Genomic DNA, 20657 nt, shown 5'->3' with positions numbered 1-20657 from the left:
GTGAAGGCCCATCAAGTGTAGCCTAGTTTTAATTGGGGTGTAAATAGAATAGCCATGTGGACAAATGTTTATTTTTCTGCACATTAGAATTAAGGAGGAGTTAACCTTGATTAGCTAAAGGTTTCTATAAGCCTTCACTAATCAAGTTCGGCCATGTGTAAGTTGGAGGGTCATGTGCACCCATGTGCCATGTGCTCCATGTGCCACTTCTTTACATTTCATTTGGCTTACATTTGTGTAGCATTTAGGTCATCAAATCTGGTCCTCTTTAGCCTATAAAAAGAGGAGCCTACACCTTGTATTTTGAAGATTAATTTGAGTAATGTTATGCTGCCCATTTAGTGCCATACTTTGCTCATTGCCTAGTTTCTAGGTTTTAATCTTCTTTCACCATCTATCAAGGGGCTGACCGAACCTCCCCTCTTTCCACATTCTTCATGCACCTTCAAGGTCACCACAACTCCTAGGAGGACCTTGCCCATCTCCTACATTGAGCTTCCGCACCATATTACCGAACATCCAAGAAGAGCTCCTTGAGAATGCCATCATTTGGTATCAGAGCAAAGGTTCTTCAAAGATGAGTATTTCTTGGTCATTTTCTTTTGAGTTCTTCTTTAATCCGTGTTGTTCTTCATATTCCATATTGTCTTGCTGTTTTTTTAATTTTTGCCTTGAATTGGTGTGCTGTTTGAAAATTTCAATCGGTGCATCTTGTTCAATTGTTCTTGAGCAATCTTTGTGCAATTTTTGGTAGGATTCCATATAGTTTGTGTTGTTGTTTTATTTTAGGTATTTGAGTCCTTATTGCAATTTTAATTGGTTCATATTGTGTTCATTTGAGTCTTTTAATTTCTGAATCTATATGTGTTTTGTCTAGTCATGTTTCTTCCAAAAATGTCATCAAATCATAGTAGTACTTTGTTTGGCTTATTTGTTTCTCGATTTTGGTATAAATGTTTGATTTGAATCTGCTGTGTTTTTTATCCTTTGGTGCCTTTTATTTTTAGCTTGAGTTCATATTTGTGTTTAGATCTACACAAATTCCATTTCACCAATTCCATTGTGTTTTTCTTTTGGTATATCTTGTTGTTTTTTTTTCCAGATTTACAGAATCCCCAGTTTTGCTTAAGAAAATTATTTTCCCACATAAGAAATTTCTGATCCTCTGGATTTTGCAAGATTGAGGTGTTAAGGAAAAGACAAAAAAAGAATCAGTTCAAAAAAACAAATAGAAAAAAAATGATAAATATTATAAAAACAGTGTGCAAATCTGGCGCTACAACTGGCGTAACTGAACACTGATTTTAGAAAATTTATTAAAAAAAATGGTTTATGCGTTTGGAGTGAAACCAACGCCAGAATTTAGTTGAGATCTTGATTTGTTTGCATATAAATTTTCAGAAGCAAATATTAAAAGGCCAGCTCAACATAAATCAGTTAAAATCACGCTCTCTGGACCACAACAATTATTTCAGTGGTGCTGTTTTTTGATTTTGAAATCAAATCTAGTGCTATTCTATAGGTTCCATTTTGTGTGCCATCCTTTCTTTGAGTACCTTTTTATTTGCTTGTCTAATTTCATTGGAACTCTTTCTAGTTGTCACATTTAATTCCTTTTGTGTGGTACTGTTTTTCAAATTAATTTGTTTCTTGCTTTAATTCTTTGACCTCTAAGCTTGGTGGTGGATTAATTATCAATTGGTACTTGATTGAGTGGGATTTGACTTGAGGGGAGTCTAGTTTGCTTAATAGGTGCTGGATTGAAGAATTAATTACCTAATTCCAAGAGGAACAAAGGCAAGGGGCAGAAACAAACACCTTCTAAATAACCACATACATTGGAAGGCCCAACCAAGAAGAGACAACAAAAAGAAGTGCAAATAGAAAAATCAACAAAAGGGAGTTCATATAATTTCTTTTCAACTTAACTCTTGTTAATTACTTGTTTAATTACGCAATTAGACGGTAAGTGTGTCTTCAAGGGCTCCAAGTGTCCAAGAAGCCTCACCTAGGGCCGACTAGTTTAGAACTTTCTAGCTTAGCAATTGTTAATTGTTTTGTTAATTGCTTTTGTTTAGTCTTGTTTAAAGCTTTGATTATTTGTTTTGTTTGTTAAATAGTTTGCATTGTTTTCTTGCATTCAAAATTTGATTTCTACATCCTCATTGTGTTTCAAGTGATTTACCTAAAGAAAGATTTGTGTGAAGGTCTTGAGGGATAGTTTTTGGCTAAGGCAAGACTTGGTATTTAAGTAGTCCATTGTGACTCACCTCTCTTACCTGGAAAACTACCTTCATTAGCTTCCCTCCTCTTTCTTAAAAGTAAAACATTTCTAAACACAAAGTTTTAGTCATGTCTTCTCACTCCTCTAAATCTCTTAAAAGTGAGGTGAAATCCTTGAAATCTCTTTTGAAACAACTTTCCAAGGATATGCAAGAATGAGGCTAAAACTAATAAATTGACTAAAGCAAAGGATGAAAAGTCTCACATTTTAAAAAAATTACCTTCTCATGCATCTATCTCTAAAGATCATGATTCTTTTGGGGAGGGAAGCCTTAGAATAAATTATTATTATCAAGCACCCCCTAGAAGACATAGAAGAGATAGAAAAGAACAAGAAAACCCAAGAGAGGTTAGGGTGGACCAACCACATTTCCATGGAAAAGAAAGTATAGAAGCTTGCCTAGATTGGGAAATGAGGGTAGAAAAATTGTTTGCTTCCCATAAAGAAAGAAAGGAAAGAAAAATACAAAAGAAAAGAGAGGAAGTCGAAAGGGAAGCTAAAGAAAAAGAAAAAGAAAAAGAAAAGCATGAGAAGACCCTTGAGAAACAAAAGGCGTGGGAAAAGAGTGTTCCTTCCCACAAGGTCATTCAACAAGACAAAAGATTTAAAAATACCTTTGAAAATATGTGTCTTGTTGAACAACCTCAAAGCCTTACCTTTTGTAAAGGAACACTTGCAAGCATAGAAAAAAAAGAAGAATCCTTAAAAGAGGCTTGCATAGATTATTTTACATATATACCAAGATATCCCCAAGTGAAGGTCAAGTTATCTATAGGTAATTACCAAACCAATTTTTTATGTGAGGTAGTACCTAAAGAAACTTGTCATGTCTTATTGAGACAACCTTTGCAAAGCATTAAAATTTTCATAAACAATGGTTGTATCAACGAGACTACCTTCACACATAAAAGAAAAACTCTGAATAAAGGAGAACTCATGGGCCAAAATAGAGTTGATAAAACTCTAGAGCTTTTAAAGGGAAAACTTTTGTCGCCCATGAGAAAAGAAGTTCAAAGACATTACCTTAGATACATTTCTTGTTTTACAAATACGCCTAAGGCAATGTCTCATGAACTCTATACTCCTTTACCTTTTGCAAATGATCTTTGGGAAGACATAAACCTCGATTTTATCTTAGAGCTTCCTAGGACAACAAAAGGTTTTTCCATGGATATGGATAAACTCTTCTCTAGATAAGTGTACCGTCTTGGTAGTCGGAAGTGATGACGTGGCAGCGAGCTATTATGTAGGCGTGTTGAGTAGGGCCCATGGCTGGCAGAAGGGAAGGAAGTCGGGGGGCTCGTGTGGTCGCCAATTATTAAGTTGGCGTGCTCCGGGCTCGTGTTGAGATGAAGTCGCCGGATGCGAACCCAGACGACCTAGTGGTTAGAGATCGCCGAAGTCAGATGGTCATTTCCTAGCTAGCCAGAGGATGAGGTCGGGAGGCAGCTTACCTGAACATGCACAGTGAAGCAAGAGAAGTAGATCATGAAGGCGGCTGGCGAGACCACAAAGAAGGTGTGTATGAAGGCACCCGTACTCGCCACGCAGAAGAGATCACGCTCCAAGGAAGCTATGCACTGAGTTGTTTCATGCATAAGTAACTTAGCCAAAAGCCTGAAGAGTAAGAGGTGGCGCCCAAGTCAAGGATGCTCCAGATGGTGACACGTGTACAGCTGGATGCGAGCCACGTGTCCAGATGTGTAACTGTCAGGAGAGAGAAGGTGCACAGGTATATAAGAGATTCTAACGAACTTCTGAGGTACGCACGTTTAGATTACTTCTTTACGCTTGCGAGAACTTGAGTACGCTGAGAGAGAATTTTGCACGGTTCCTTAGAGTTCTTAAGTTTTCTCTTAGTATTTGGTGGTTCAGTCGCTGACTTGGGCGTCGGAGCGTGATCGGCCGCAGCGGCGCCGTTCTGTCTTTTACAGGTTCTTGAGGTGAATCACGGTGAAGGACGGAGGCTAACACGGCGCAGAGGTCGATCTAGGTTTGACGAGGCAAGGTTCTTGCGTCCCGGTCAACAGGCAGGATCATCAGGCGCCCACCGTGGGGCCGTGTAAAACCTGTCCCCATCCGCAGCGTGAGTTCTGGGAAGTTTCTGCAGTTTTGTGTGGTTGTGTGCTGGTGCAACCATTTTCCGCTGTTCATCTAAGCCTTGTTCGGTAGTTTTGTGTTTTCCACCGTTCGTTTGAGTTCTTGTTCGGTGAGGTGAGGTTTTTCGTTGCTTACGCAAGTTTTAATCGGTGAAGATCTAAGTTTCGCCGTTCATTCGGATTTTCGTGGAAGAAGCGGTGATTTGTGGTGGAGTTGTGAGTTTCTGTGAAGGTTCGCTGTTGAGGTTGTGTTCTTGAAGTTCTTTGGAGTTTGCGAAGCTCTGACCGATTGATCGCTGAATCGATCGTTGCTGAAGGAGGTGTTGTTCGTCGCTCATTGTGATCTGTTAAGTTTTAATTTGAAAGATGAGAAGCAACCGCTCAAGTCCAGTTGGGCCAGTTGCTGCTGAAGGCGCCATGATTATGGCACAAATGGTGGAGATCATGCGTGCGTTGCAGGCGAACATGGAAGCCTCGCGCATAGAGCAGGCTAAGATGCATGAGGACCTGGTCGCCTCTCAGGCCAGGAACGAAGAGCTTAGCAGAGTGACTGAGGAATTGCGCCAAGCTCTTCAGGAGCAGCGAGGGCGCCCAGTCGCTGAAGAGGTCGCGCCGTCGACGCCGCCTTGCGTTTTTCCCATGCCTTTCGCTCAGGCGATTACGGACACGCCTATCCCTGCGAGTGTGGTACCCGTGAAGGCTGTTTTTACCGGCGTGGAGGATCCTGAGGCACATCTCACCACGTTCCACACGCAGATGATGCTGTCAGGAGGATCGAATGCTGTGTATTGCAAGATGTTTGTGAGCACACTCCAGGGAACAGCACTGGAATGGTTTGTGAGCCTGCCTACAGGTCACATAACCAATTTCCAGCAGTTTCTGAAGCTTTTCGTCGAGCAGTATATAGTGAACAAGGCGCCCCCTAGGGTGTCTTATGATCTGTTCGACATAAGGCAATACCAGGGAGAGTCCCTCAGGGACTACTTGAATCGTTTTGGGGCGCAGATGGTCCGCTCGCCGGCCAAGGACGAAGAGATGTTGGTCTACGCCTTCAAGAAGGGCGTGCTGCCGGGACCTTTCTGCGAGGCGCTGATCAGGGCTCACCCCGCCACGTTTGCTGAGGTTAGGCGACTTGCGGTGGCCCACATCGCCGATGAAAGTGAGGTTGCCGAGAAGAGGGGAAGCGTGGCCCCCGCTAGGCCACGTGCACAGACCAGGATCCAGCCCACAGAGGGTGCTGGAGACAGCGGTAGCCAAGAGGGATCAAAGGACTCGCCATCCTTATGATCCAAGGAAGAACAAGGGCAGGGGCCCAGGGTGCCCTCAACTGGCACGTCGGGAATACAATCGCCCGCCGAAGCATAAGTTTGTCATGGGGTTGGCGGACCTGATCGCCATTCCCAATATAGCAGCCAGGCTTAAGGCACCCGAGAAGGTCGGCGACAAGGTGTTGGGACCAAAGCCAGACGCCTGGTGCGAATTCCACCAGGGCTTTGGCCACACTGTGGACTCATGTTTGGCTTTAGGATACCAGCTCGACGACCTGGTCAAGAGCGGGTTCCTAAACGATTACTTGCTGGATAGAAGAACGGGGGGCGCGTCGAGCTCCCAGCCAGCAGGTGGTGAGGCTCAGCAACACGAGATGCCTACTCACGGAGAGATCCACACCATTGCAGGAGGTTTCTCGGGTGGTGGATGCACCGCGTCACAGAGGAAGAAGTATGCGAGGTCTGTGATGATGGTGGACATGTTCGAGGACCACTCACCAGACGTGGACATCAAGTTTACAAGGGAAGATCTCAGGGACGTTGTGCCTCATGACAACAATCCCATAGTCATCTCGCTTGTTACGGCGGGAAGGAAGGTCCACAGGGTTCTGGTGGACCAAGGAAGCTCGGCAGATGTGATGTTCTGGCCGACTTTCACACAGTTGCAGTTGCCCCTTGACCAGCTGAGGCCCTATGGAGGGTGTTTGTATGGTTTCGCTGGCGATCAGGTGGAGGTCAGGGGGTATATAGAATTAAGAACTACCTTCACGGAGGAGGCGGGCTCGAGAACGGAGAAAATCAAGTACCTCGTCGTGAATGCTCCCTTAGCATATAACATTCTGTTGGGAAGGCCAACACTCAACAGAATAGGAGCTGTGCCTTCGACCAGGCACATGAAGGTGAAGTTGCCATCAATGGAAGGGGTGGTGATCACCATCAAATCTGACCAGAAGGAAGCTAAGAAGTGCTATGGGAATAGCCTGAAAAACAAGAGGTCAGTAAGGTACATCACAACGACGCCGCCTCCCGGTGTGAAGCCCAAGCCAACAGAATGGCGAGTTGTTGGTGCGACGATGGAGGTAGCCGCCGGGGGCGACGTCGCCATGATGGACGCCGATGTTGAGGGGGAGAACGCTGAGCGGGAAGAAGAGGCGAGGAACCGCCCAGAGGAAGCGAGGGAGCTGGGAATCGCCAGGGCGGTGATCACCAGGGAAGCTAGACCCAAACCCGTCGAGGAATGGCTCGAAAGGGAGATCGGGGGAAAGGTCTTCAAGATGGGAAGATCCTTGGAGGCTGAGCTCCAAGACCAGATTGCCAAGGTGATAGAGCGACATCTGGATGCTTTCGCATGGTCTGCTTCAGACATGCCGGGAATTGACCCCGACTTCTTGTGCCACCATCTAGCAATGGACAACCAGGTCAGGCCGGTGTGACAAAGAAGAAGGAAGTTCAACGAGGAGAGAAGGCAGGCGATCAGGGACGAAACCCAGAAGCTCCTCGCTGCAGGCCATATCAGGGAAGTCCAGTACCCTGAGTGGCTAGCCAATGTCGTGCTGGTGAAGAAAAGCAATGGGAAGTGGCGCATGTGCCTCGATTTCACTGACCTGAACAAGGCTTGCCCAAAGGATTCGTATCCTCTGCCAAGCATAGACGCCCTGGTGGACAGTGCTGCAGGGTGTAAGTTGCTGAGTTTCCTGGACGCCTTCTCGGGGTACAACCAGATAAAGATGCATCCCATTGATGAAGAGAAGACCGCCTTCATGACCGAGAGATCGTGCTACTGCTACAAGGTGATGCCCTTTGGGCTGAAGAACGCGGGGGCCACGTACCAGAGGTTGATGGATCGAGTACTTGCACCTATGCTGGGGAGGAATGTGCAAGCGTACGTAGATGACATGGTCGTGACCTCGCTGGAGAAGAGCAAGCACGTCGCGGACTTGGAGGAGTTGTTCACCACAATCGCCAAGTTCAGATTGAAGCTGAACCCCGAGAAGTGCATTTTTGGCGTGGAGGCGGGGAAGTTCTTGGGATTTCTCTTGACTGAAAGAGGGATAAAAGCCAATCCTGATAAGTGTGCTGCCATCTTGGCGATGAGGAGCCCGGCTACCGTGAAGGATGTGCAGCAACTTACAGGTCGGATGGCTGCCCTGTCTCGTTTCGTATCAGCCAGCGGAGAGAAGGGCCATCCGTATTTTCAGTGTTTGAGACGAAACAACAAGTTTGCCTGGACGAAGGAGTGTGAAGAGGCCTTCGTCAAGCTTAAAGAGTACCTGGCGAGCCTGCCGGTTTTGTGCAAACTGCTGGCAGGAACCCCCCTCAGGTTGTATTTTGTTGTAACTGAGCGGGCGGTAAGTGCGGTGCTCGCCCAAGACCAGGACCAGGCTCAGAACCCTATTTATTTCTTCAGCAAGGTCCTGCAGGGCCCGGAGGTGAGGTATCAGGCCTTGGAGAAAGCCGCGCTGGCTGTGGTATTTTCGGCGAGGAGGTTGCGCCACTATTTTCACAGTTTTACAATACTGGTGATGACCGACTTGCCCATCCAGAAGGTTCTGAAGAAGCCCGATGTAGCTGGGAGGATGGTGAAGTGGGCGGTGGAGCTGTCGGAGTTCGATATCAAGTATGAGCCCCGAGGTTCGATCAAGGGGCAGATCTTCGCTGACTTCGTGGTCGAACTCTCTTCAGAAGCGGCACGAGTTGAGGGGGATGATTTCCGTTGGGTGCTCTCGGTGGACGGGTCATCAAACCAGCAGGGTAGCGGTGCTGGAGTCATCTTGGAAGGGCCCAACGGTGTGCTGATTGAGCAATCCCTGAGGTTCGCCTTCAAAGCCAACAACAATCAAGCAGAGTATGAGGCGCTGATCGCCGGTATCTTGCTGGCTAAGGAGATGGGAGCTAGGGTGCTGATGGCTAAGAGTGACTCACTACTGGTCACGGGACAAGTAACAGGCGAGTTCCAGGCCAAAGATCCACAAATGGTGGCTTACGTGGAGTATGTGCAGGAGTTGAAGAGTTCTTTTGTCTCCTTTGAAGTGGTGCATGTGCCCAGAGAGCAGAATGCCCGAGCTGACTTGCTAGCTAAGCTCGCCAGTTCGGGCAAAGGGGGTAGGCAGAGGACGGTGATCCAAGAAACTCTGAAGACGCCTAGAGCATTTGTGGCAGATCACCTGGTTCTCCAAATAAGCAAGTCGGCGGAGAAAGCGGCGAGGAGTCACAGGTCTCTGACTCAGGAGACCTTGAGATCGTCGAGAATAAGAGCATGTCAAGGAGAGAGGGTGAACATGACGCAGGTCTGCGCTACGCATGAGCCAGACACGTGGATAACACAGTACCAATGATGCCTGGCGGATGGCCTCCTCCCGCTAGGTCCGATGGAGGCTAGAAAGATAAAGAAGAATTCTAGCAAGTTCACAATGATTGATGGCGAGTTGTATAGGTTTGGGTTCACACACCCACTCCTGGAATGGGTGCACGGAGAGAAATGTACAAGAATCATGGCCGAGCTTCACGAGGGGATATGCGGAAGTCACGTCGGGGGTCGAGCTCTGGCCGCAAGAACCCTCCGTGCAGGTTACTATTGGCCTACAATGAGGGAGGACTGCAAGAAGTATACACAGTGTTGCAAGCAATGTCAGCAGCACGCCGATTGGCACAAGGCGCCTCCCGAGGAGTTGAAGTCGATTTACAGCCCTTGGCCGTTCCATACATGGGGGATCGACATTCTGGGACCTTTCCCATTGGCGGTCAGGCAGATGAAGTACCTGGTGGTGGCAATTGAATATTTCACCAAGTGGATTGAAGCGGAACCAGTGGCCCAGATCACCGCACACAAAATCGAGAGCTTTGTGTGGAAGAACATCGTGTGCCGGTTTGGTGTGCCCAAGCACCTGGTGTCAGATAACGGGACTCAGTTTGCAAGTCACCTGTTGAAGAAGCTGTACGAAGGGGTGGGAATTCAACAAGTATTTGCATCCGTCGAGCACCCTCAGACAAATGGCCAAGTAGAGTCAGCCAATCGGGTATTGCTGAGAGGTTTGAAGAGAAGGCTAGAGAAAGCCAAGGGATCGTGGGCTGAGGAGGTACCCCGTATAGTCTGGGCATACCACACCACTGAGCAGTCAGGAACACATGAGACCCTGTTTAGCCTGGTCTATGGATGCGACGCAATGATTCCAGTGGAAATCCAGGAGAGCTCGCCGAGATTCCAGAATTTTGTAGCGGAAGACTCGAACGAGGAAAGAAGGCTGAATCTGGATTTGCTGGATGACGTCAGGGAGGAGGCGAGAGTAAAGGCTGAGGCAGTGAAAAGAAGGATCGAGCGAAGGTATAACTCGAAGGTGATGCCAAGACAGTTTAAAGAAGGCGACCTGGTGATGAGGAAGGCCCACCAGTACGAGATGGAGAACAAGTTGTCGCTTAAGTGGACGGGACCGTTCAGGATAACCGAGGCACTCGGGAACGGCGCCTACCGCTTAGAGACATTAGAAGGAGGGGCGATTCCTCGCACTTGGAACGCCACGCACCTCAAGTTGTATTACAGTTAAAAACTTTGTAAGTAAAAACAAACACGAAGAGCTTTGCAATGTTTCTGTTAAAACAGTTTGAAGGGGGCACTCTTTTTTCCCTAAGGAGGGTTTTTAATGAGGCCACCCAATAAAGAAGAGTTTTCAAAGTTTAAAGTGTTTTAGATTGCATGCTTGTTGTTTTTCCGAAAGTTTTGAAGAAAGACCTTGTCACTTATATGTGATTTAAGGCGAGTTGAAGTTATGTTGTGATCCTGCCGGCAACTTGAACGTGGGTGAATCGCTTCGTAACACTCTCTGCCCTGTCTTCGCGACTGCGTCTCTTGAAGAATCACCTTCTGAACTTTCTCTCAGATGTCTTCAAAATGTGACCTGCAAAATACACAGACGGCGCCTCTAGCGGCCGTTTGCACTCCGACGATCAAGTTAGTTCAACAGAACCACCAGAAACTGGAAACTAGTAATGTGTGTGTGAGAAAAACTTGCACTCTGTTTTTCGTCTATCTTTTTTCCCTCCCGACACTCTCACTCTGATTCCCTCTTTTATCTCTCTTTTCCTGCTTCTGGGCATAACAGAATTCTGTTATGCTTTTCTCGCATGTGTCAGAACCCTGTTATGCTTTTCAGAGAAAGCGTACCTTCAGAATCAGCAATGGGGAGCGTGAGAGTCTGCGCATGTCTGCGCTTGGCTGCGCCTGTCTGCGCTTGGCTGCGCCTGTCTGTACCTTTAGTGGTACGGAGTGCTCTTTTGTCTGGACCGCACCCCTCTCAGATGATGACACGTGGAGGCCTGCAACTCACATCTAACCACACACGTGTCACTTACTGGAAGGGCTCTAGCGCCTCTCTTTGTCTGCCTAAGTTACGCCCTTGCGGAGTAACTTGGGATGCTTCTCTTATCTGGGTAAATCGCATACTCTTAGGAGAACGTCGGGTGTGGCTGGTCTAGGCACACTCACCAAACGTTACTCTCTGCGTAGGCGACTTACCCTTCAGGATGACACGCACGTAATGGGTTGAGGGAATCACCAATCACCGACTGGCTTACTAGTTCCCTCAGGCCACTCTCGTGCATGATTCCTTGAGGTGTGCTCATGCGAGGTCCATGCGTAACGCTCTCGCTGGGAACCTTAGTCCCAGTTTAACTGCGTGTAACACGAGGCCCCGATGACAATACACCCGATGACTGATCAGTGTTTATTCGCTACTCGCGCTCTGCCTCCAGGCGCGAGTCTGGGAACTGGTCTGCTGGTGGTCACTTGGCTACTGACCACCGATCACTATTCTGGGTGATCTATCCCCCGACCTCTCTGCCGCCTGATCTGTCGGTGGTAACTTGGTTACTGACCACCGATCACCTCTCTTGGCAATCGTCCCCCTACCTCTCTGCCACCTGGTCCACGTGTCACCCTGCGAGTGGTCCACGTGGTTCTCTGATGTTGACGTCATCGACTACCGATGACCGATCGGATCATGTTGCATGCCTTCTAAAAAGTTTTAAGTCCCTATCACTTTTCGGCGATTAGCGGCATCAGTTAATGTTTTAAAAGTCCTCATCGTCTTTCGGCGATCGGAGGCACCAGTTAAAAGACCTCAACGCCCTCGCGCGTTCTGAGGCAAGAAAGAGTGAAAAGTCCTCAGTGCTTTCAGGGGAGAGAAGATGTAGCCCCGGGCAATGTAGAGGCACCAGTAAAAAGTCCTCAGTGCCTCTGGGGGAGAGAAGATGTAGCCCCTGGGGCAATGTAGAGGCACGAGCTAAAGACCTTCTCGCCGTCGAGCGAGTCCAGGCGAGCTAAAGACCTTCTCGCCGTCGAGCGAGTTCAGGCAAGATAAAATCCTTCTCGTCCTGAACGAGTTCAGGTATGGTGTAAAGGGTGGAAGAAGTTCAGAGGGTGGCTACAGTAGGTTCGAAGAGAACGCCCAGCCACCCGGTTCCTCGTTCTGAAGCTCAGGGAGGTAGAGAAGGATCCGAAAGATGCCTCTACCCCCAGATGAGGGAACAATAGCCAAAATTATGAAGGCAGGAGGAAGCATACATCGCCAAGACCCTCTGGCGATCAGAAGAAGTCTAGGCGATGGCATGAGTTAAGGCCCGTTTTGATGGAGCAGATCAGGTGAACTATGTCTTAAACTATCAGTTGGGTTGAAACTTGCTGTTTAGTAAATAGTTTCACGCTGAAGCTCGATTGCCTTAACTTCACAAGTTATTAGAATGCTGTCGTTCGAAAGTTGATAGTTTGAAGCAGTTAGTGAACAGTTGCGCTCACAGAATTGCTAAGTCAATTTCGTTCAAGCGATTTGTACAAGAAGAAATAAAGCTAACAGAGAGATTATATGAAGAAGCAGAAAACTTCATTACAAAGTGGTATCAGTTCGAAATACATATACAAAAAAGGAAAGTTATTACAAGTAAGTTTGTGCAAGAGAAAAACAGATGAATAAGTGATGGAAGGAAGCAGCTAATCTTCAGAAGGAACGATCTTCCCATCCACCACTTCGTTGTAGAGTGACACCATGGAAAGGTCCAGATCGGGGTACTGGCAGGCAAATTGCTCCAGGGCGGCGTCAAACCCAGCAGCGAGGACTTGGGCGGAGCTCAGCTCGAGCTCTTCATTCTGCTTTTTGAGCCCCTCGGTTTGCTGTTCTAACTCATCAGCTCGTTTCTTTAGTTCTTCAGTTTTCTCACAAGCTTGAATGAGGTCTTCAGCAACCTTCCTGTTTTCCTCCTGCGCCCGAGCCAGGTCTGCAGCGATCTTTTCATTCTCCTTTCTGGCTTCGGCGAGCTCAGCCACGGTGTCATCCCTCTCTTTCTCGACTTTTCCTAAGAGGACCTCCCGATCTACTGACCTCTTCTCAAGGCTCTCTACCTTGGCTGCATCTGCTTTGATCGATGCCTCCAGGTCAGCCACCTTGAGACGCTAGGGAACCAGTTTGCTCTCCAGCTCAATTTTCTCTTGAGCTAGGAGGTGCACCTTCTGGCGCAGATTAGTGGCCTCCTTACGCGCCACCCTCAGCTCAGTGCTCATGGCGTCCTCCACTCTCGAATGATCGATCTCTGCCATCATAAGGTTGCAGGATAGTTTCTCCGCCTCGATTCTTATCAGGCGATTCTCCTATTCGAGGGTGGAGATATCGTCCTGAAGTTTCTTGTTAGAGCTCTCCACAGCCTTTGATATGATAGAGGGGAGGTCCTCTGCCATCATTTTAAGCCTAGCTGTGAAGGGCCCCCATATACCTTTGACCGCAAGGGGAAGGTTTGCAACCGCTGTTGGTGGAGGCGCTGAAGGAGCCTGGTGCTGGCTCTCACCACCGCCCTCTTGGATTGGTTGTTGAATTTGAGTTCCTTGGCGTGGTGGTGACGTGGGGGACTCGGTGATGATGATTGGCGAGTTATGAGCACCTTCATCCCCACCTGGCGCAGCTTCGGCGATTGAGGCAGTTGAAAGAGGACCCCCTCCAGCGGAAACGAATGGCATGGAGGCGCTCGGAGGGTTCTCCATGAAGTTGGGCTCGTTGGCCTCAACCGCAGGAAGTGCAGCCGCCAAGGGCACTGCTTGGACTGGCGACGTTGGAGCTGGGGGAGAAGGTGGTGTTGGTGTTGGAGCTGGGGGAGAAGGTGGTGTTGGCGTTGGAAGGGCAAGTGGAACAGATGGTGAAGGAGGCGCCACCCTTATCCATTTGGTGATAAGGCCATCCTCTGTTGCCTCATCGTCCTCTTCTTCATCTTCTTGGACCACTTGAGGAGTTTTCCTCTTTGGTTTCCTCAAGATGAGTTTCTTTCGTTGAGGAGCGGGCAGAGCTTCTGGAGGAGTCGAGCCTTTGGGGGGCGATCTGCCCTGGGCAGCGGCGATCTCCACCACTGAGTTTGGCACGGTTTGAGACCCCGATGCCAATTTATGGGTGCGGGCGAGCGCCCTCAATTCAGCTAGCTTGCCTTTGCCCAGCATGAGATCTGCACAGAGCAAAAGCATACAATTAAGCTCAAAGACAAAGTAAAGTATCTGAGTACATGTGCAAACGAGTTAAACAAATGGTGCAAGAAATAAAAACCAAGTCTAGTGCGTAGCAAGCAGAACGCCCAACAACAAATAACAGAGATGCAGCACAAGACAAAAACCCAGATGTTGAGGTAAGCGCTAACCTATGTGAGCTTCGAGTTGGTCCTCGAAGAACTCGAAGGAAATTATGGAGGAGGTGGGAAAGGTTATGTTGGCAGCTGCTACGCTCCTCCAGAAAAGGCAGAGAGGTCCCTGTCCAACTCGCCCATGTTGTCGGGACTTCTGGGCCTCCTGAAGCTCTCTTTGGTGTCCTTGTTCCCCTTGTGCACCCAGTACAAGGGGAAGCCGTCGAGCAGAGAGGGATCTTGGTTGTTGGCGCACACCTTCACAAATTTTCCCTTCCAATCTTTGTAAGATTGCTGAAAGATGGAAAGGATCGATCTCCCAGCGATCCCGTTCAAGCTAATCCAGAGGCGGTCTCCTGGATTCTTAGCTTCAAAGAGGAAGAGAAAAACGTCCACCGACGCTGGCAGTCCCAGGTGTGCGCACATAATCTGGAACGCCCTTACGAACGCCCAGCTGTTAGGGTGAAGCTGGGCGGGGGCGATGTCGAGCTCGGTTAGCAGTTCTCGCTCGAAACGAGTAAAGGGAAGTCGGAGCTTCACCTTCTTGAAGAGCGTCGCGTAGAGAAAGCAGAACAACTCGCCGTTGCTCGCTTTGTCGTCAGCACAGATTGGCTCATCCGGGCGGCAGGGCAGCACGACCATTTTGCTGTCGTGCTCCTTGTGAAATGAAAGATCAGACTGGTCCCCTTTCCTTAGTCGGTGCACCGCCAGCACAGAGTTTACTGAAGAAGTTTCTTTCAGTAGAGCCGAGTTGGCCCATGGGTAAAGTTTCTTGTAGTCTGGAGTAGGGATGGAGGCTCCTCCGGCGACTGGTGGAGTAGCCTGAGCAAGGTTGGGGCGAGAGGTTGCAGGCCTCTCAGCCTGGGAAGAGGGAGCACCAGGTGCTCGCGATGGGTTATGCACTTGGGATGGAGGGTTTCGTGACGAAGGAGGAGGATTCGCGGTGGTCTTTGTTCGAGCCATCGCGGGAACTGCAAAGGAAAAAGGAAAAGAAAGGTGAGCGAAGGTTGCAGAGGTCGACTTGATTGTGAACGAAGGATGAAAAACGAACGAACGAAAGTTCGTTGTAATGGAAGAAATGGAAGGCGAAGCCCTAAGTTGCGAAAAGGGAGAAGAAGAAGAAACAACCCACAGCGTATGCACCAGACAGTTAATGGATGATGCGAATCGGTTAAAATGCAGCAAATATCGCCTGGGGAAGTAAAAGAAGTACCTTTCGATGATCAGACAAACGCTGAAGGGAGTTGGGGATTGAGAGAGTTGAAGAGCGTCGTGGGTTTGCAGAGGAAGCTCAGAGCGTTAGAGAAGGCAAAGAGATGATGGAACAGTAGAAATGAAATGGGTTTAAGGGTTTTTCAAACGATTTTTGGAAGCGTAAACGACAGCTAAAGATGACCGTTGATGAAGCCACGTGTCGAGCGATTGGAAAAGTGTTTGGTGGAGCGTCAGGAAAGCAGAAAGTACGAACGTTTGGAATTCTGCGCCAGCGCCACGTAGATCGGCAGTGACGTGACTTCTTTAGTCTTTTCGCTGGACAAGTCTTCGCTTAAGACTGGGGGGCTTGTGTACCGTCCTGGTAGTCGGAAGTGATATCGTGGCAGTGAGCTATTATGTAGGCGTGTTGAGCAGGGCCCATGGCTGGCAGAAGGGAAGGAAGTCGGGGGGCTCGTGTGGTCGCCAATTATTAAGTTGGCGTGCTCCAGGCTCGTGTTGAGATGAAGTAGCCGGATGCGAACCCAGACGACCTAGTGGTTAGAGATCGCCGAAGTCAGATGGTCATTTCCTAGCTAGCCAGAGGATGAGGTCGGGAGGCAGCTTACCTGAACAAGCACGGTGAAGCAAGAGAAGTAGATCATGAAGGCGGCCGGCGAGACCACAGGGAAGGTGTGTATGAAGGCACCCGTACTCGCCACGCAGAAGAGATCACGCTCTAAGGAAGCTATGCACTGAGTTGTTTCATGCATAAGTAACTTAGCCAAAAGCCTGAAGAGTAAGAGGTGGCGCCCAAGTCAAGGATGCTCCAGATGGTGACACGTGTACAGCTGGATGCGAGCCACGTGTCCAGATGTGTAACTGTCAGGAGAGAGAAGGTGCACAAGTATATAAGAGATTCTAACGAACTTCTGAGGTACGCACGTTTAGATTACTTCTTTACGCTTGCGAGAACATGAGTACGTTGAGAGAGAATTTTGCACGGTTCCTTAGAGTTCTTAAGTTTTCTCTTAGTATTTGGTGGTTCAGTCGCTGACTTGGGCGTCGGAGCGTGATCGGCCGCAGCGACGCCGTTCTGTCTTTTGCAGGTTCTTGAGGTGAATCACGGTGAAGGACGGAGGCTAACACGGCGCAGAGGTCGATCCAGGTTTGACGAGGCAAGGTTCTTGCGTCCCGGTCAACAGGCAGGATCAATAAGTGATAAGTCTCCATGGTTTATCTTCAAGCATAGTGTTGGATAGAGCTCCAAAAATTGAAAACCATCATTCGAGGATACTTTTAGAAAAACTTGAAATTAAGTTGTACTCTTCAAATTTTTATCCTCAAAAGAATGGTCAAAATAAAATTGAAAACATAGCTCTTTCCATTATGCCTAGAGTAATCATAAAAGACAAACACAACTCTAGAGATGAGCATGCACACCATAAAGTAGTTCACAAAACTACTTATATTTCTACTTTTGAGGTTGTATGTAGGCTAAATCATCTTTCTTCTTTTGAGTTGTTACCATCTCCTATAGGATTTGTGCCTAAGGAGAAAGTAACCACAATTGAAAATTTTCAAATGCATAAGATGATTAGAGAACACATACACCAATCAAAAAAGAAATATTGTAAAAAGTTGCCAAACACAAAAGAAAAACAAAAATGGCAACTTAGTGAAATTAATTTTCAAACTAACACCTCTGCTTTATTTGATGATTTCCGTAGGTACACGTTTGACCCGGGAGGGCAATCCTAGTTCTCAAAGCAAGAGGCTGCTATCCGAGATCAAGTCTGAAGATCTGAGGATAGATCTTCTCAAGAAGGAGGAGATGATGGACACCATCCAGCCACAACCATCCCCCTAGGAAGCAAAAGTATTGGATTTGAGGACAAATCCTTTTCAAGAGGGAGGGGAAGATGGAGGAGGGCCAAGCACAACCTCCCATGAAAGGCTAGACCCCAAGTCAAGAGCGTTTAGACCCAAGCCAAGCATCTAAGACCAAGCTAGGAGCGTCTAAGATCAAGCTAGGAGCGTCTAAGACCAAGCTAGGAGCGTCTAGGACAAGAAGACTTGGATCAAGCTATGAATGGGAGAATGACATATTTGTACATGTTCCGTGAAGGCCCATCAAGTGTAGCCTAGTTTTAATTGGGGTGTAAATAGCATAGCCATGTGGACAAATGTTTATTTTTCTGCACATTAGAATTAAGGAGGAGTTAACCTTGATTAGCTAAAGGTTTCTAGAAGCCTTCACTAATCAAGTTCGGCCATGTGTAAGTTGTTGGGTCATGTGCACCCATGTGCCATGTGCTCCATGTGCCACTTCTTTACATTTCATTTGGCTTACATTTGTGTAGCATTTAGGTCATCAAATCTGGTCCTCTTTAGCCTATAAAAAGAGGAGCCTACACCTTGTATTTTGAAGATTAATTTGAGTAATGTTATGCTGCCCATTTAGTGCCATACTTTGCTCATTGCCTAGCTTCTAGGTTTTAATCTTCTTTCACCATCTATCAAGGGGCTGGCCGAACCTCCCCTCTTTCCACACTCTTCATGCACCTTCAAGGTCACCACAACTCCTAGGAGGACCTTGCCCATCTCCTACATTGAGCTTCCGCACCATATTACCGAACATCCAAGAAGAGCTCCTTGAGAATGCCATCAAATTTTATCTAATTTAGAACTCACCAAGTCACATGATTTTTTCAAGTATGGGAAATAAGGAATATTCAATTGACAACATTATTCTATATTGTTTGAATAATGTATTTTTCTTGAAGCTACTTGATTTCTTGCATTAGTTGTGTAATGGAGAGATCAAGAAGTTCACGGAGTAGTCAATTCTTAAAACGGGTCAAACAAACACAATAAGGGTGGTTGAATTGTGTTTTAAAATATTTGGTAGATTTTCATATTTATCTTCTGAATAGTATCCGTCAGATAATAGGTTTAGTTGGTCAACAAACTAAAAAAGATATTCTCGAATTGAATTCTAAAAGACTTTTGCTTCTTTAATTTATTACAATAGTTATAACATGCAATTTAAAAATGTTAGGAAGGAAATGAATGGAGTCCAAAAAGTCTTTTAACACTTTTCTCTATGTTTTGGATGAAACTTTAAGGTGATATCTGAGGTGTGTTGGTGAAGAACATTCATATCAAAACTTGGGAAGACAAGCTCACATGGAGTGCAAACACGCAAGGATTGAGAGGAATAATAAATTTACTTGTTAAAATCATATTTCTTATCACAAAACCATTGCGTATATCTCTATTTTGCTTCTTTGTATTTATGGGAAAACGCCCTTAGTGCAATCCCATTGAAACTCTATAATAGTTGTACCGCCCTGGTAGTCGGAAGTGATGACGTGGCGTCAAGCTACAGTATGGGCGTGTTGACAAGGCGCCAAGTTGGCAGAAAGGAAGGAAGTCGGGGGGGGGGGGCTCGTGAAGTCGCCAGTTATTAAGGTGGCGTGTTCCGATCTCCAGCATACCAGAATCGGCGATCACCGGGTTAAAGATGAAGTCGCCAGGTGTAAACTCAGGCGACCTCGAGATTGGAGATCGCCAGAGAAAGCACATCGCCAGAAATGAAGGTGGTGCAGATTATGAAGGCGGTCGGCGAGACCACAGGGAAGGTGTACGAAGGCACCCTAACTCGCCAGTTCCAGTAGAGATTGCACTCCCAAGTTGGCTATGTACTGGGCAATACCATGCATAGGTAACTTAGCAAAACGAGAGTAGAAGCAGCGCCCAAGTCAAGGAGGCTCCAGATGATGGCACGTGTACAGCTGGATGCGAGCCACGTGTCCAAGTCTGTAACTGCCAGGATAGAGAGAGTAACCAGGTATATAAGAGTTCTCAACGAACTTTCTGAGGTACGCACGTTCATAATATACTCTTTACGTTTGAGAGTTATAGAGCTGACTGTGAGAGAGGATTTGCACGGTTCTTTTTCTCTTAGTATTTGGTGATTCGGTCACTGACTTGGGCGTTGGAGTGCGATCGGCCGCAGCGGCGCCGCTCTGTTTCTTTTGCAGGTTCTTGAGGTGGATCTCGTAGAGGAACGGAGGTTTGAAGCGGTGCACACGTCGATCCTTTGACGAGGCAGTTTCCAGCGTTCTTGTCAACAGGCAGGATCAATAGTTTAAGTGTTTTAGTCATGAAAGTGTGTTAAAGGGATCAAAGTGTCACTTGCACTTTCAAATTTTCTTTCTTTACCTTTCAAATTTTATTGTGTTTCTTTGCATTTTTAGGTCTATGTGAAAACTGGGTTGTGTCCTTTAGTAGTGACCTTTCTTTGGTCAATAGAACACTTTGCACACACAAATAGGGAAAAATTGTTTTGAAGTTTCTTTCAAGGAATATTTTGTGAAAACTATCTAAGGAATCTATGACAAGGAAAAACCTAATTTTTAAGCATGTCGTAGTGACTCACCTGTCGTTTTTGGGAGTCAACTTAGAGACATTTTAACACTTTAACCTTGTAGGAAACATCCAACTTTGGCAACCTTTTATGAAAATCTTTATCACTCATCTTATGGGAAAAACCTTTGCGAAAATATTTTCTCTTCTCAAAAAACTCGAAAATGAGTGACCATACACACAATTCAAGTGTGCATGGTAGCCTTAGGGACCAAGAGAGTGAACATTTGAAGGATGAATTCCAAAATACAAAAAAATAAATATCAATGGAAGAGCTAAAAGTCATGTTTACTCGGTACATGCATCAAAAAGAAAAATCTAACAGTAAACATAAAGAGCGGTCTAATAAAAGAAGAGATTATCATAATTACCACTAATTCTAAAGAGAAAGGGAGAACAAAATAAAATATGAAAATATAAAGAAATGAAAGAGCTTGTAGCAAAAGGAAGAAAATTCATAGATGGAGAAAAATAATTTATAAGAAGAGAAAAAGAGTTTAAAGAAAAGGTACAAGCTCTTATTCAAAGAAAAGAAGAGAAAGAGAGAAGGAAGAAAAGAGAGGAGGAAGAGAAGGAAAAAAAGAGAAGAGTTTCTCATAACACCCCTTACAAACATGGTTGAAGAATCCATAAAGGGGGATTATAATACTTTGAATTCTTCTTTTCAATTAAATCATTATGCTAACTCTCCTTACCGAAAATTTAAAAAATATAACTTTGTATTGGGTTACATGGCACAAA

The 20657-nt window shown here is 46.6% G+C and overlaps 1 protein-coding gene across 1 annotated transcript; it reads right to left on the bottom strand.

The window, feature by feature from the left end:
• Positions 1-13284: 13284 nt before the first annotated feature.
• On the bottom strand, positions 13285-15257 carry LOC137824975 (actin cytoskeleton-regulatory complex protein PAN1-like). The gene is made up of 2 exons (XM_068630649.1): positions 14900-15257; positions 13285-14123 (listed from the first exon to the last, which is right to left on the bottom strand). The coding sequence occupies exons 1-2, from the start codon at positions 15255-15257 to the stop codon at positions 13285-13287; spliced, it is 1197 nt and encodes a 398-aa protein (XP_068486750.1).
• Positions 15258-20657: the final 5400 nt, after the last annotated feature.

Source organism: Phaseolus vulgaris, chromosome 8, assembly GCF_000499845.2.
Source record: "Phaseolus vulgaris cultivar G19833 chromosome 8, P. vulgaris v2.0, whole genome shotgun sequence".
NCBI classification, from domain to species: domain Eukaryota; kingdom Viridiplantae; phylum Streptophyta; class Magnoliopsida; order Fabales; family Fabaceae; genus Phaseolus; species Phaseolus vulgaris.
Note: the sequence above shows the minus strand (reverse complement) of the source record. Positions and strands in the feature narration are given on the sequence as shown.